This window comes from Silene latifolia, chromosome X (assembly GCF_048544455.1).
Source record: "Silene latifolia isolate original U9 population chromosome X, ASM4854445v1, whole genome shotgun sequence".
Classification (NCBI taxonomy): domain Eukaryota; kingdom Viridiplantae; phylum Streptophyta; class Magnoliopsida; order Caryophyllales; family Caryophyllaceae; genus Silene; species Silene latifolia.
In genome coordinates this window covers 256196473-256211290 of record NC_133537.1, presented here as the reverse complement: position 1 = coordinate 256211290, position 14818 = coordinate 256196473, and the positions used below count along the sequence as shown (strand labels likewise).

Here is a 14818-nt window from a genome sequence, read left to right as displayed (position 1 = left end):
ACATTGATAAGAGTCACCCTGCCAGCATAGGATAACTTTTTAGCTCCCAATCCCCTTATCCTAGCTACCATTTTTTCAGTAAGAGCACTGCATTCAGATTTTGTAAGTCTTCCTGCCTTAATAGGCACTCCCAAATATCTGAATGGCATTGTACCTTCCTTGAAACCAGTCACCATTTTTATCCCTTCCTTAATATCTTCAGCAACTATATTAAAGAAGATTTCAGACTTAGCATTATTCATTGCTAGTCCTGAAGCCTTAGAGAATGAAGAGAAAGCCCTCATAAGCAACCAGATAGACTAAGGTTTTCCTTTACGAAAAAGCAATAAATCATCTGCAAACATGAGGTGTGTCAGCTTTAAATTCTTGCATAAAGGGTGATACTGAAATGGCCACCTATCAGTGGCAAATTTAATCAGCCTGGACAAGTACTCCATACAGATAGTGAATAGAAGTGGTGATATTGGATCCCCTTGTCTCAATCCCCTTTGTCCTTTAAAGTATCCAAAATTACTCCCATTCAGGGATAGGGTAAAAGTGGTAGATCTTACACATTGCATCACCAGCTGAATAAAATGAGTAGGAAATTTAAGCCCATGAAGCATTTGTTCTACAAAATCCCACTCAATCGTGTCATAAGCTTTCTGCAAGTCTATCTTGAACAAGCATCTTGGAGTCACTGCTTTCCTTGCATACAGGTGGACAATATCTTGGCATATGAGAACATTCTCAATGATAGACTTGCCTTTAATAAAAGCTCCTTGGTTCTCATGGATGATATCAGGTAGAACCAGGGCTAATCTGTTACACAACAGCTTGGAAATCACCTTATAAACCATATTACAGCAAGCTATAGGTCTAAAATGGCTCACAGTAGTTGGTCTATCACACTTAGGAATGAGGGTAATATTAGTAGCATTAATCTGATTAAGCATACTTCCAGAGGTGAAGAACTCCATGATGGCACTACAAATATCATCCCCAACAATATCCCAGGAATCTCTGAAGAAGCCACTAGTATACCCATCAGGCCCTGGTGCTTTATCTATAGGGATAGCAAACACCACCCCTTTAATTTCTTCTTTAGTAACAGGAGCTAATAAAGAAGCTATGTGATTCTCAGTGCAAAAAGTGTGACACCCCTCGTTGAGGTAACTAAATGTGACTAGTAAATCGTGGCGGAAACACGAGATTTTTTTAAAACTTTTAAGACTTCTAATGAAGTCCAACGCGAGGTATCACCAATACGATAAACAAGTCTAGATAGTTAAGTTTAAGTTTACAACACAAGTCTGTTTATTGGGGAAAAGATATCCCACGAATTAACATAAGTTCAAGAGTAGGTGAGTCTATTATGTGATAACTAATAAGGTCCAAGGTAAGAACTCGCTAGCTCACACGGTCTTGCCCACTTAAGCTCCATCACCAACCTGTCATTCATAATAAATATGAAAGCCACGGTCGGTGGGAGTAACTCGGGTTCTCCCACCACAATATGTCAAAATACAAGTAATTAAGAATTTAATTAAATAAACGAGCATGAGAGTAACATACTTACGGTGACGAGAGGATCATGATTAGTATGCAAAATACAATAAGAGTAGTTACGCATAAATGAGAGAGGAATTATTAGATCAAGCTGTCACATATCAACCCGACTCAATTGTAAGACAATTTACAAAGTATAGACTCAAACAAGACAACCCTCTAGACTCCAACCTCTTGGTAGGACGACGATCATAATACGGTCCTAGTCTAAACCTGGCCAGACTCTCGGGATGGACGACACCCGATTCGACAAACGATACCAAATCGTATCCAAGACTCGAAATATGGTACACCTAACCGTGCCCGAAACTCGAGTAACCTCAAGCGGAACCTTGTCACCTAACCGTGACCCCCGGTCCGAAAAAGGCGGAAGGAAGAGTAGCCCAACTCGGAGACAATGGCACCTAACCGTGACCCAATGTCCGAGGGCAAATAAATAGGGAAAGTCGAGTAGTCTCACAATGTAAAACGTCACATTCGGGTCCGAAAAGGAACCATAACCATTTTGCATGATCATAACATTAATGAGTCTTAAAGTAACCAATTATCGATAGGAAAGAAGATGCATGCATAACTCAATTGTTATCAGAAATCGCAAGTGAAATAGAGCAAACAGGGGACTCCCAGCCGGGGGGTGCACCGGCCGCCGGGCCACCGGCTGGGACAACATGCCAAAGTCAAAAATTTAAATAAAACTTACAGTGTACTCCCCAAATGGCCAAGAGACCGCCGCCGGTCACACCTTACTGGGACTACACCAAATTTCAAAACTCTCAAAAAAAAAAAAAAAGACTTCACAGCACTCCCAGTAGGTCACCACTTTTGCCACACCCTACTGAATACACCAAGTTTCCAAAAACACAAAAAGGCCTTCATGTACTCCCACCGGTCACCCTGCCGTCACCACCCCTACTGGGAATACAAACATACTAAAATTTGTCCAAAACTTACAGAAACTCCCGGTAGGTCACCTGGCAAAGAGACCGGCCACCGGTCACCCTGACTACACCTTTCTAAAATATGCTCAAAATTTACAGGGATCTCCCAGCCGGTCAGTAGACCGGCCGCCGGTCACCCGGCTGGGACTACGAACACGCGAATTCCAAGCAACACATTTCCAAACCATTTGAAACCAACGAAAATCGTTTCTCATCAATTGTTTACGTATCCTAGCATGCTTCTAACTCGGAAAAACAACATATTTGAGCATGTGAAAGGGTAATTTCGGATTCAAGAGATGTAGCATGAGATTTTCAACCAAACATGTGAGAATTGCAAACAAGCATGATATTCAACATCCAAATTAGCACCAATCATGAAAGATACAACTTTTAACATTCATATGAGATTATAACTACATAAAACCACACAATTCTAACATAAAAGTCGAGTAACCCATCACCGTTACCTTTTTGCACTTCAATCTTCCAAAGACTCGTCAATGATGTAGCTATCCTCCTCCGGGTTGTCCAAGTTCTCCCCTAAACACAAAAATAGAGATATTAAGTCAAGAATTCACATCCTTGAAAGATGATAATTTCGAAATAGAGAGAAAGATGACAACTTTCTTACTTAGAAAGAAAGGAAATGAGAAAAGGAAGAGAATGGCGCGAAAAGGAACGAGATTGGTGAAGAATTGAGTGAGATATGGTGGTTTTAGGGTTAGTAAGGGAAGGTTCAACAATGGTGGGGTGGTTGTTGGGAAATTTCAGAAATTACAAGTGAGGGAGATGAAGTTGTGAGGGTTTAGTTGAGGTTTTGTGTAGAGAAAAGAGGGGAAAAAGGCCCATGAGCCAAGTTAAGCCCAATAACTCAAAATGAGTCGGTATCCACTAGAATTTTCGTCCCAAGTCTACTATAACTCGAGTCGGAGAATAATATTATTAAAATCTACACTATTATTACCGTTACACGGCTACGGCTATATTTTATGAAAATAAGCTTTAAATAATAATTATTTAATAAAAATCGCTTAAAAGTTTATTTAAAAAAATATAAGGAAAGTGCGGGGTGTTACAATCATCCCACCTTTTAAAAAGTTTCGCCCTCGAAACTTGAGACGAAAAGGTATTACCTTAAGAAAACAAACTAGGGTACTTGACACGCATGGAAGCTTCCGGCTCCCAAGTCTCTTCTTCTACATCACCACACTTCCACAAAACCTTCACCAAGGGCACCACTTTGCTCCTTAGCTTCTTCTCCTTCTTATCCAAGATACGAATCGGTCTCTCCTCGAAAGAAAGACTAGGCTCAAGCTCGGGAATCTCATTTTGCAACACATGACTAGGGTCGCTAATGTATTTCCTAAGTTGAGAAACATGAAAGACATCATGAACTTTACCCAAACTCGGGGGCAAATCCAACTTATAAGCCACGGCACCAATCCTCTTGATCACTTCATAAGGCCCAATGTACTTTGGACTCAACTTCCCTTTGACTCCAAATCTCTTTACTCCTTTCATCGGGGACACTTTCAAGAACACTTTATCTCCAACTTCAAATTCCAAGGGTCGACGGCGAACATCGGCATAGGATTTCTGGCGATCTTGGGCGGCTTTCATTCTTTCACGGATGAGCTTCACTTGATCAATCGTCTCGGCTAACTTGTCGGGTCCTAGATCACGAACATCACTTGCTTGGTCCCAACAAATTGGACTACGGCATTTCCTTCCATAAAGGGCTTCATAAGGGGCCATCTTGATAGAAGCATGATAACTATTGTTGTAAGAAAATTCCACCAAAGGTAAGCTCTTCTCCCAACTAGAATGAAAATCAAGGGCACAAGCACGCAACAAGTCTTCTAGAGTTTGAATTGTCCTCTCGGATTGTCCATCGGTAGCGGCATGAAAAGCGGTACTCATCAACAACTTACTACCCATAGCATCTTGCAAAGCTTTCCAGAATCTTGAACAAAACCTCGGGTCACGATCCGAAACGATCTCCTTAGGAACACCATGGTAACGAACGATCTCTTCAACATAAGCACTAGCAAGACGGTCTAAACTCCAAGTCTCTTTGATAGGAATGAACCTAGCACACTTGGTCAACCTATCCACAACAACCCATACGGCATCCTTTCCACCAACGGTCTTAGGCAAAGCCATCACAAAATCCATGGAAATGGACTCCCACTTCCATAAAGGGACATCCAATGGTTGCAGAAAAACCACCGGGTCTCTTATGCTCAATCTTCACTTGTTGACAAGTAAGACATCTTCCAACATATGACACAATGTCATTCTTCATGTTAGGCCACCAAAACTGAAGCTTCAAATCTTTATACATCTTGTCTCCTCCGGGGTGAATCGAATAAGGGGATAGATGAGCTTCATCTAGAACTCTCTTCCTCAAGTCGACGGCATCGGGCACAAACATGCGTCCTCGGTGACGAAGGTAACCTCTAGCATCAATTTCACAATCCTTTGCTTTCCCTTCAAGAAGCTTGGCTTGAAAACTTTTAAAGGTAGCATCGTCCACAAGGCTATCTAGAATCTCACGGTGAAGAACGGGCTCGGCAACCATAGCACCAAGATAATCAAAACCACTCTCTACAAGTTGCAAACCTAACTTACGAAACTCGGCACAAAGGTCGTCGGGGAGCACACGAATAACACTCAAGGAATGAGTAGACTTCCTACTAAGGGCATCGGCAACCACATTTGCCTTTCCTTCATGATACAACAACTCCATGTCGTAATCATTCACCAATTCCAACCATCGTCGTTGTCTCATATTCAAATCCTTTTGGGTGAAGATGTACCTCAAACTCTTATGGTCGGAGTAGATACGGCAATGGACTCCAATGAGGTAGTGTCTCCACATCTTCAAAGCATGAACAATGGCGGCTAACTCCAAATCATGAGTGGGATAGTTCACCTCATGAACTCTCAATTGTCGCGAAGCATAGGCAACAACTCTTCTATTTTGCATAAGAACACAACCCAAACCCATCTTAGAAGCATCACAAAACACATCAAAATCAACTCCATCCTCGGGCAAGGTCAACACAGGGGCGGTAGTCAACCTCTTCTTCAACTCTTGGAATGCACTTTCACAAGCTTCGGTCCACACAAACTTGGTCTCTTTCTTCAAAAGTTGAGTCATCGGTCTAGCAAGCTTGGCAAAATCTTTCACAAAGCGACGGTAGTAACCCGCCAAACCCAAGAAACTACGGATCTCACCAACATCGGCTGGACTCTTCCACTCAATCACGGCTTCAATCTTCGAGGGATCTACCATGACACCATCTTTAGATATCACATGGCCTAGGAAAGACACTTTAGACAACCAAAATTCACATTTGGAGAATTTGGCAAACCACTTTTGACGACGGAGGATTTCCAAAATGATACGGAGGTGATCGGCATGCTCTTCTTCGGACTTGGAAAAGATGAGGATATCGTCGATGAAGACCACAACACACTTGTCTAAGAACTCACTAAAGGTCCGGTTCATTTGGTCCATGAAGATAGAAGGGGCATTGGTTAAACCAAAGGGCATCACCTCAAACTCGAAATGTCCATATCTCGTGCTAAAGGCGGTCTTAGGGATGTCGGACTCACGAACGGGGATTTGATGATAACCGGATCTCAAATCAATCTTGGAGAAAGTAGAAGCGCCTTTGAGTTGATCAAACAAATCTTCAATTCTTGGTAGAGGATACTTGTTCTTGATGGTAACACGGTTAAGCTCACGATAGTCAATGCAAAGCCTCATGGATCCATCTTTCTTCTTCACAAAGAGAACGGGAGCACCCCAAGGCGAGGCACTAGGTCTAATGAATCCTTTCTCAATCATCTCATCAAGTTGCTTTCTCAACTCCTTCAACTCGGTTGGCGCCATACGGTACGGGGCTTTAGCAATCGGTCCGGTTCCGGGTACAAGGTCGATAGAAAACTCAACATCACGCTCGGGAGGGATTCCGGGCAATTCTTCGGGGAAGACATCGGGGAACTCACAAACCACGGGCACTTCTTCGATCTTTGGTAAGGAAGGGGAGGTAGAAGTCACCACACAAAGAAAGATTTGGTAACCTTTCCTCCTCATACTCATCAACTTCAAAGCGGAAATCAACTTCACACCTTCTTGGGAACGGACTTCTCTATAGGACACACGAGTGCCTAACGGACTCTTGAGGCGAATCTTTTGGTCTCTACACTCGAATCTTGCATCATACTTTGACAACCAATCCATACCCAAAATTACATCGAATTCCTCAAGGGGAAAACGAAGTAGGTTAGCGGGGAATAAGGTTCCCGAAATAGAGATAGGAATGTCGGAGAAAGTGAGGGAACAAGAGAACATCTCTCCGGAAGGTAAGGATATAGAAGTTTCCTCACTAGGAATAGGTTCAATGGCTAGCTTTTCGGAGAATTTGGAAGATATAAAAGATAAAGATGCGCCGGTATCAAATAAAATGAGGCAAGGTTGATCAAAAATTGAGAACATACCCGTAATGATATCGGGATGAGCGGCGGCTTCGGCTCGACTCATGACAAAGATGGTTCCTCTTGGCCTAGCATTTGGAGTAGGGGCATTCTTCTTCTCGGGGCAATCGGCAACACGATGTCCGGGCTTCTTACAATGAAAGCAAGTCAAGGGCTTGCCATAGCATCCAACTCCGGGGTGTAGAGCTTGTCTACAATGGTAGCACTTACGGTCCTTCTCAAGTTCATTAGTTGGTGTGGGAACTTGTCCTCTAGGTTCTTGAACTCTTGGTCCTTGTCCTCCATGGTCTTGCATCCTTGGCACAAACCTTCTCTTGTTGGCATAGTTGGAAGTAGAAGGCACAAATGGTCTCTTGCCATGAAAGTTAGGACGGTAAGAATGAGAAGAGGAGTGGACTTTGGAATCTTCTTCAATGGCCTTCAAAGAGCTTTCGGCCCAAATAGCATCATCATAAACTTCCACGAAGGTAGTTGAGCTTCTTCTCACCATACTTTCCACCTTAGGGTTCAACTTGTTCTTGTAGAAGTAGACACGATCCTCTTCATCTTTCACGAACTTGGAGGCATAATGAGCAAGTTCATTAAACTTGTCGGTGTAGGCTTGAATTGATAGCTTCCCTTGCTTGAACTCCATGAATTCCTTCAATCTTTGTTGCTTGAGCTCCTTAGGGTAGAAGCGAGTCTCCACAAGTGACTTGAAGCGGTTCCAATCAAAGTTGGGGTCTTGAGTAGCGGTAGGACCGGTCAAAGTCCACCACCTATCGGCTTCCTTCACAAGAAAGTGAGATGCTAATCTCACCTTGTCCTCCTCTCGGGCATCAAAGAGAGAGAAGTTCTTCTCCATATCACGAAACCACTCCGAGAGAGCAACGGGATCCACTTCACCACCATAGGTCTTAGCCTTGTTCCTTGCTAGTTGACTTGCAATCCAAGCATAACTTCCTTGACGGTTAGCTTTCGGTGCAAGGGGAGCGGGTTGAGCATTTTGTTGATTAGCAAGAACTTGAGTGAGGGCTTGCATGATAGCATTATCCACATTGGTCGCTCGTACCATCTTTTTTTGCACAAGAGCAAACAAGTTAGAACCTATCACCAAACATACACAAAAAGGCTACCAACTTAGGTCCTTAATTCTACCCATCTCTCATTCATTATTCAAGGTCAAGTAAGAATTTTTAAGTTGGGGTACACGTGTGTGCGTCGGGAGCAATACATGCTCGATACCAATCGACACCCCTCGTTGAGGTAACTAAATATAACTAGTAAATCGTGGCGGAAACACGAGATTTTTTAAAACTTTTAAGACTTCTAATGAAGTCCAACGCGAGGTATCACCAATACGATAAACAAGTCTAGATAGTTAAGTTTAAGTTTACAACACAAGTCCATTTATTGGGGAAAAGATATCCCACGAATTAACATAAGTTCAAGAGTAGGTGAGTCTATTATGTGATAACTAATAAGGTCCAAGGTAAGAACTCGCTAGCTCACACGGTCTTGCCCACTTAAGCTTCATCACCAACCCGTCATTCATAATAAATATGAAAGCCACGGTCGGTGGGGAGTAACTCGGGTTCTCCCACCACAATATGTCAAAATACAAGTAATTAAGAATTTAATTAAATAAACGAGCATGAGAGTAACATACTTACGGTGACGAGAGGATCATGATTAGTATGCAAAATACAATAAGAGTAGTTACGCATAAATGAGAGAGGAATTATTAGATCAAGTCACACATATCAACCCGACTCAATTGTAAGACAATTTACAAAGTATAGACTCAAACAAGACAACCCTCTAGACTCCAACCTCTTGGTAGGACGACGATCATAATACGGTCCTAGTCTAAACCTGGCCGGACTCTGGGATGGACGACACCCGATTCGACAAACGATACCAAATCGTATCCAAGACTCGAAATATGGTACACCTAACCGTGCCCGAAACTCGAGTAACCTCAAGCGGAACCTTGTCACCTAACCGTGACCCCCGGTCCGAAAAAGGCGGAAGGAAGAGTAGCCCAACTCGGAGACAATGGCACCTAACCGTGACCCAATGTCCGAGGGCAAATAAATAGGGAAAGTCGAGTAGTCTCACAATGTAAAACGTCACATTCGGGTCCGAAAAGGAACCATAACCATTTTGCATGATCATAACATTAATGAGTCTTAAAGTAACCAATTATCGATAGGAAAGAAGATGCATGCATAACTCAATTGTTATCAGAAATCGCAAGTGAAATAGAGCAAACAGGGGACTCCCAGTAATGGGTGCACCGGCCGCCACCACCGGGGACAACATGCCAAAGTCAAAAATTTAAATAAAACTTACAAAGTGTACTCCCAGTGGTCAAGAGACCGAAAGCACGGTCACCCTACTGGGACTACTGACCAAATTTCAAAACTCTCAAAAAAAAAAAAAAGACTTGATGTGCACTCCCACTGTAGGTCACCCTATTGCAGTCACACCCTACTGAATACACCAAGTTTCCAAAAACACAAAAAGGCCTTCATGTACTCCCACCAAGTCACCCTTCACACCCTACTGGGAATACAAACATACTAAAATTTGTCCAAAACTTACAGGAAACTCCCAGCCGGTCAGTAGACCGGCCGCCAGTCACCCGGCTGGGACTACAGCCTTTCTAAAATATGCTCAAAATTTACAGGGATCTCCCAGCCGGTCAAGAGACCGCCACGGCACCCTACTGGGACTACGAACACGCGAATTCCAAGCAACACATTTCCAAACCATTTGAAACCAACGAAAATCGTTTCTCATCAATTGTTTACGTATCCTAGCATGCTTCTAACTCGGAAAAACAACATATTTGAGCATGTGAAAGGGTAATTTCGGATTCAAGAGATGTAGCATGAGATTTTCAACCAAACATGTGAGAATTGCAAACAAGCATGATATTCAACATCCAAATTAGCACCAATCATGAAAGATACAACTTTTAACATTCATATGAGATTATAACTACATAAAACCACACAATTCTAACATAAAAGTCGAGTAACCCATCACCGTTACCTTTTTGCACTTCAATCTTCCAAAGACTCGTCAATGATGTAGCTATCCTCCTCCGGGTTGTCCAAGTTCTCCCCTAAACACAAAAATAGAGATATTAAGTCAAGAATTCACATCCTTGAAAGATGATAATTTCGAAATAGAGAGAAAGATGACAACTTTCTTACTTAGAAAGAAAGGAAATGAGAAAAGGAAGAGAATGGCGCGAAAAGGAACGAGATTGGTGAAGAATTGAGTGAGATATGGTGGTTTTAGGGTTAGTAAGGGAAGGTTCAACAATGGTGGGGTGGTTGTTGGGAAATTTCAGAAATTACAAGTGAGGGAGATGAAGTTGTGAGGGTTTAGTTGAGGTTTTGTGTAGAGAAAAGAGGGGAAAAAGGCCCATGAGCCAAGTTAAGCCCAATAACTCAAAATGAGTCGGTATCCACTAGAATTTTCGTCCCAAGTCTACTATAACTCGAGTCGGAGAATAATATTATTAAAATCTACACTATTATTACCGTTACACGGCTACGGCTATATTTTATGAAAATAAGCTTTAAATAATAATTATTTAATAAAAATCGCTTAAAAGTTTATTTAAAAAAATATAAGGAAAGTGCGGGGTGTTACAAAAAGGACCTGTCTGCAGGACCACACTTCTCACTTGTTCAGTCCCCTTCTGGCTTCCCAGCAGTCCCTGATAAAAATTCAGGAAAGCTCTTTGAATACTTGATCGTATCGGTGCGAGAGATTACCCCTCTGGTCCTCAATTTGAACAATTTTATTTCTCAGGCAGCGTGACTTAATGGCAGAGTGAAAGTAAGCTGTGTTGCTATCACCTTCACTGATCCACTGAGTCTTTGCTTTCTGCTGCAGAAAACTATCCCTTGCTTTAGACCAATATTTCACTTCTTCCAGAGCCTGCAATTCAAGAGCTATGAGGTCAGTTCTATCATAATCATCCTCAATTTGTAATTGGATTTTCTCCAGGTTGATAATAGCTTGGTTTGCTCTGAGTTCAACATCAGAAAAACAGCTTATGTTCATTTTCCTAAGTTCTCCTTTAAGAGCTTTCAATTTCTTCACCACCCCAAACATTTTAGTACCTACGATTTGCTGACTCCAAGTGTGCTGGACAATATCATGGAATTCAGGTGCACTACCCCACATATTAAAATACTTGAAGCTTGCATTTCTTCTACCATCCAGTCTAATATTCCTGATAATACATGGGGTATGATCCATAAGTCCCTCAGGGTGGAAATGAGCATTCATATCAGGAAATGCATCTAACCAATCTTGATTGATCAGAAATCTATCAAGCCTGCTGTATTTCCTGTACTCAGGATCCTGTTTATTTATCAAGTTGGGTAGAGGTCACTAGATAAATGAAATAAAACTTGTTTAAATTAAAATTTACGAGTATTATTATTTTGAAAACGACAAGTGTTTTATTCCTTCTATTTTTGTTTTGTAGACTACTTTTATTTCTCATAACAAATGGCCGCACCAAACACCAACGCCACAACTCTCACTAATGTTTCATGGCTCCGATCCTTCATGGATCGTTGTAAACTTGAAAAGAATGGGTCAAATTTCTCTGATTGGGATGCCCAACTCAAATTAGCCGCCCAAGGTGGCGACAAGCTTCGTTACCTCATTGAGGCCTCTCCACCCGAACTTAATGCTAGGTCGAGTGCCGCCACTAGGGAAGCATATGAGGCTTAGCACAAAGAGTCCGCCGCTATGAAAAATGTGTTGATTTTTGCTATGGAGGCGGATCTCCAAAAGAGAGCCTTTAAAATGGGCACCGCTTATGAAATCTATTCCAAACTTGTGACAATGTTCTCACAAGCACCGAGGATCGTCCAATATGAGGCGGCCTCGGCATTCTTTGATCTCGATTTCAAGGAGGGCCAAAAGGTTAGCCCTCACGTGCTCAAATTGTGGGAGCTAGTCGAGACATTGAAACTTCAAAAGGTTGAAATCCCCAAGGAGCTCATTGTTGATAGGATTCTTCACTCCTTATCCAAAGTCAAAGCATATGTGCAATTCCGGGTGAATTTCAATATGCAAGACAAGGACGTGTCTCTTGAAGAGTTGCACAAGTTACTTGTGCAATCCGAAAGAGACATGGGGCTAAATGTTAACCCACCTAAGGATGTGCTTAATATAAGCACTAAGAGCAAGGGGAAGTTCAAGAAGAACGGGAAAAAGGGTAAGAGGCAAGCTCCCATGTCCACCAAGGCTAAAACTTTTGAACCTAGCACTTCCAAAACCAAGAAGGGTCCTCTTGATAAATGCCATTATTGTAATGGTGTTGGACATTAGAAGAGGAATTGTTCCAAGTATCTTGGTGACATCAAAGCTGGAAAAATCACTCCAGTAGGTAAATGACTATCCTTTCTTTTATGTTTCTAATTCAACTATGGTATTTTGATACAAAGTTGTGATAATGTATCCCCTTTTTATTGTAAATAGGGCCTCCTCCAATCAAAGACAAGGGAAAAGAGAAGCAAGCTTGAGAAATCATGAAGGAGCTAGGAGTAGCTACCAATGAAGCTTTGCTTTTATTATTGTCTTTATTTTAATGTTATGAATTTTAGAACTATTTTGATTTCCGTGTTCGACATGGAAATAATTGATCCTTTCTAAACAATAGTTGTATTTTGGATTATGGTGACTTGGCTTTCAACCCAAGTCACCCCTTTTATCGTATTTGTTTGTTCTAAAAATTCGTCTTTATATGCTTGTACATAGAAACATATGATCATCTACTTAAAGTGATCCAATAGACAACTATAATGATGGGATTCATTATATGTCCACAAGCTTAAGGCTTGTGTATGATCAATTATAAAGTGATGTTGAGTTGATGAACTCTTCTAAAGGAATGTCAATTACCAAGTACACTCACCAAATCTAAAATCTATTAGTCAATCTATGAGATAGTCCTCCTTCTACTTCAAAATCATTATTTGTGTCTCATAACCTATCTTTGAATATCTAGTGTATTTATTCTAAAGATAGAGTGGGAGAAAAATGAAGACACAAAGAATACAAAGAATAATTTGTATGCTTGAGCAAATGAGATCTACGAAAAAAAGAATGATTTGTATACCTAAATAGATAGTATACATTAATAGATGAGATCTATGGTCTCGAATAGATGAGATCTACATGACAAAGAGACCAAGTGAAGTAATCAAAAGAATATGTTCTTAAGATAACTACACGAGGAGACCAAAAGAAAGTTTTGAAAGAAAAGTGTCAACAAGAGATTTGGATAGTCTATAACCTACATATAAATAAGAGTTTCAATATTGATATTTACTTAAGAGCCTAAATGAAACAAAGTTGCATCCTTGAATATAAATGAGATTTATGCTTAAAAGTTGCAATGAAAGATATGCCGATATCTACAAAAGCTAAGTTAATTGTTAACTTACTTAACCACATTATGAAAATGAAATGGTTAAACCTCCTTCCGAAAAAGGGTATTTTGAGAAGGACGTGCATTAAATGGGATTTCACTTTTAAATAATGACATTGCTACGCATCATTATAAAAATGAATGAGTTAGAGATTAAAATCTCTTTCCATAAGTTTAAGATTGAAACCTTTTCAAAATAGGTATTTTGAAAGGATATGTTGGGAACATATATGGTTTTAATCTTAATAACTTGGCAAAGCAAAATGTATTTCAATTCTTGAAATGTTTCGATTGAGTAGTCAATTACGAAACATGTGGAATTGAGTGGGAGTTTGAAATTATCATGTGAAGACATGAAATTTAGTGGGAGAAATCATCTTGTAAAATTTATAATTCATTACTCATTGAGAATGACGAGCTAGTACTATCTTTCACAATGAAGTATTTGAGTTTTCAATTCTGGATGAAAATGGACTAAGATGAATCCAATCACATCATGGGATGTTGGATAGGCATTGAGATACGCACATCAAATCAACGAGAAACGTAGGTTATTCATATCGATGAAAATGGAATTACCATAAGCAGTCATGGTCATTCATTGAACCTAAGAATGGTTGATCACATGATTAAAGATTACTAATGTTTCCGCCATTAGAATAATCATGCATATGTCCAATAATGAATCATATGCTTAAGAGCATGATGCGTCATTGGTAAGCCATAGAAGAATCATCATGAATTCTCGAGAAGCTAATGAGCTATTCTAGTGTTTGACAGAACACTTGCTTATGTGACAAGAAGTTGCACATATTGAAGTTCAAAAACGCGTAAGGATTTATGAAAATCCTAAGCTATTTAAGCTAAAAAGAGAAATAAGAAGTTTGAGAAGATACTTGGTTATAGTAAGAAATTACTCAAAACTAGTATTTTCAACATTTGCTAGGACTTATGAGAAGTGCTAGGCTAATCATCTTGACAATTGTTGCAAGATCCTACAAAATATATACCTGGTACATTATGAGTTGGAAGAACACTTGACTAGTGTGAGTTATGTCGTCCACCATAATTCGTTTGTTATGTGATAAACAACAAGAAAGTTCTTTCAAAGTAAAGAACCTAAAACTAGTTTGGGAAACTAGATATGTACTTGGTAAGATTCATGCTATGTGAGACAAACATGAAAATAAAGGAAAATGCAATTCAAGAGTTTGAACACATGGACACATAGTATGTTAAACACATGTTGCGAGTAACTAGTGTTTACACACTTACAATATACATCACAAGGTTGTAATATGGTATTGACTACCCGAATGTGATGTCGACATTTGTCGTTTGAGTTATTATTAACTCACTTTTTACTTTGTTA

General features: G+C 40.4%; 1 protein-coding gene across 1 annotated transcript in view; it reads right to left on the bottom strand.

Moving 5' to 3' along the window:
* Window positions 1-299: 299 nt before the first annotated feature.
* The window catches only part of LOC141619968 (uncharacterized), a 35945-nt gene continuing 21426 nt past the window's right edge, over window positions 300-14818 (bottom strand). Inside the window, exons 4-5 of the mRNA XM_074436962.1 lie at window positions 10769-11363; window positions 300-1096 (exon numbers count right to left, since the gene is read on the bottom strand). Of these exons, the coding sequence (XP_074293063.1) occupies window positions 300-1096; window positions 10769-11363 (1392 nt within the window). The remainder of the gene's footprint in view (window positions 1097-10768; window positions 11364-14818) is intronic.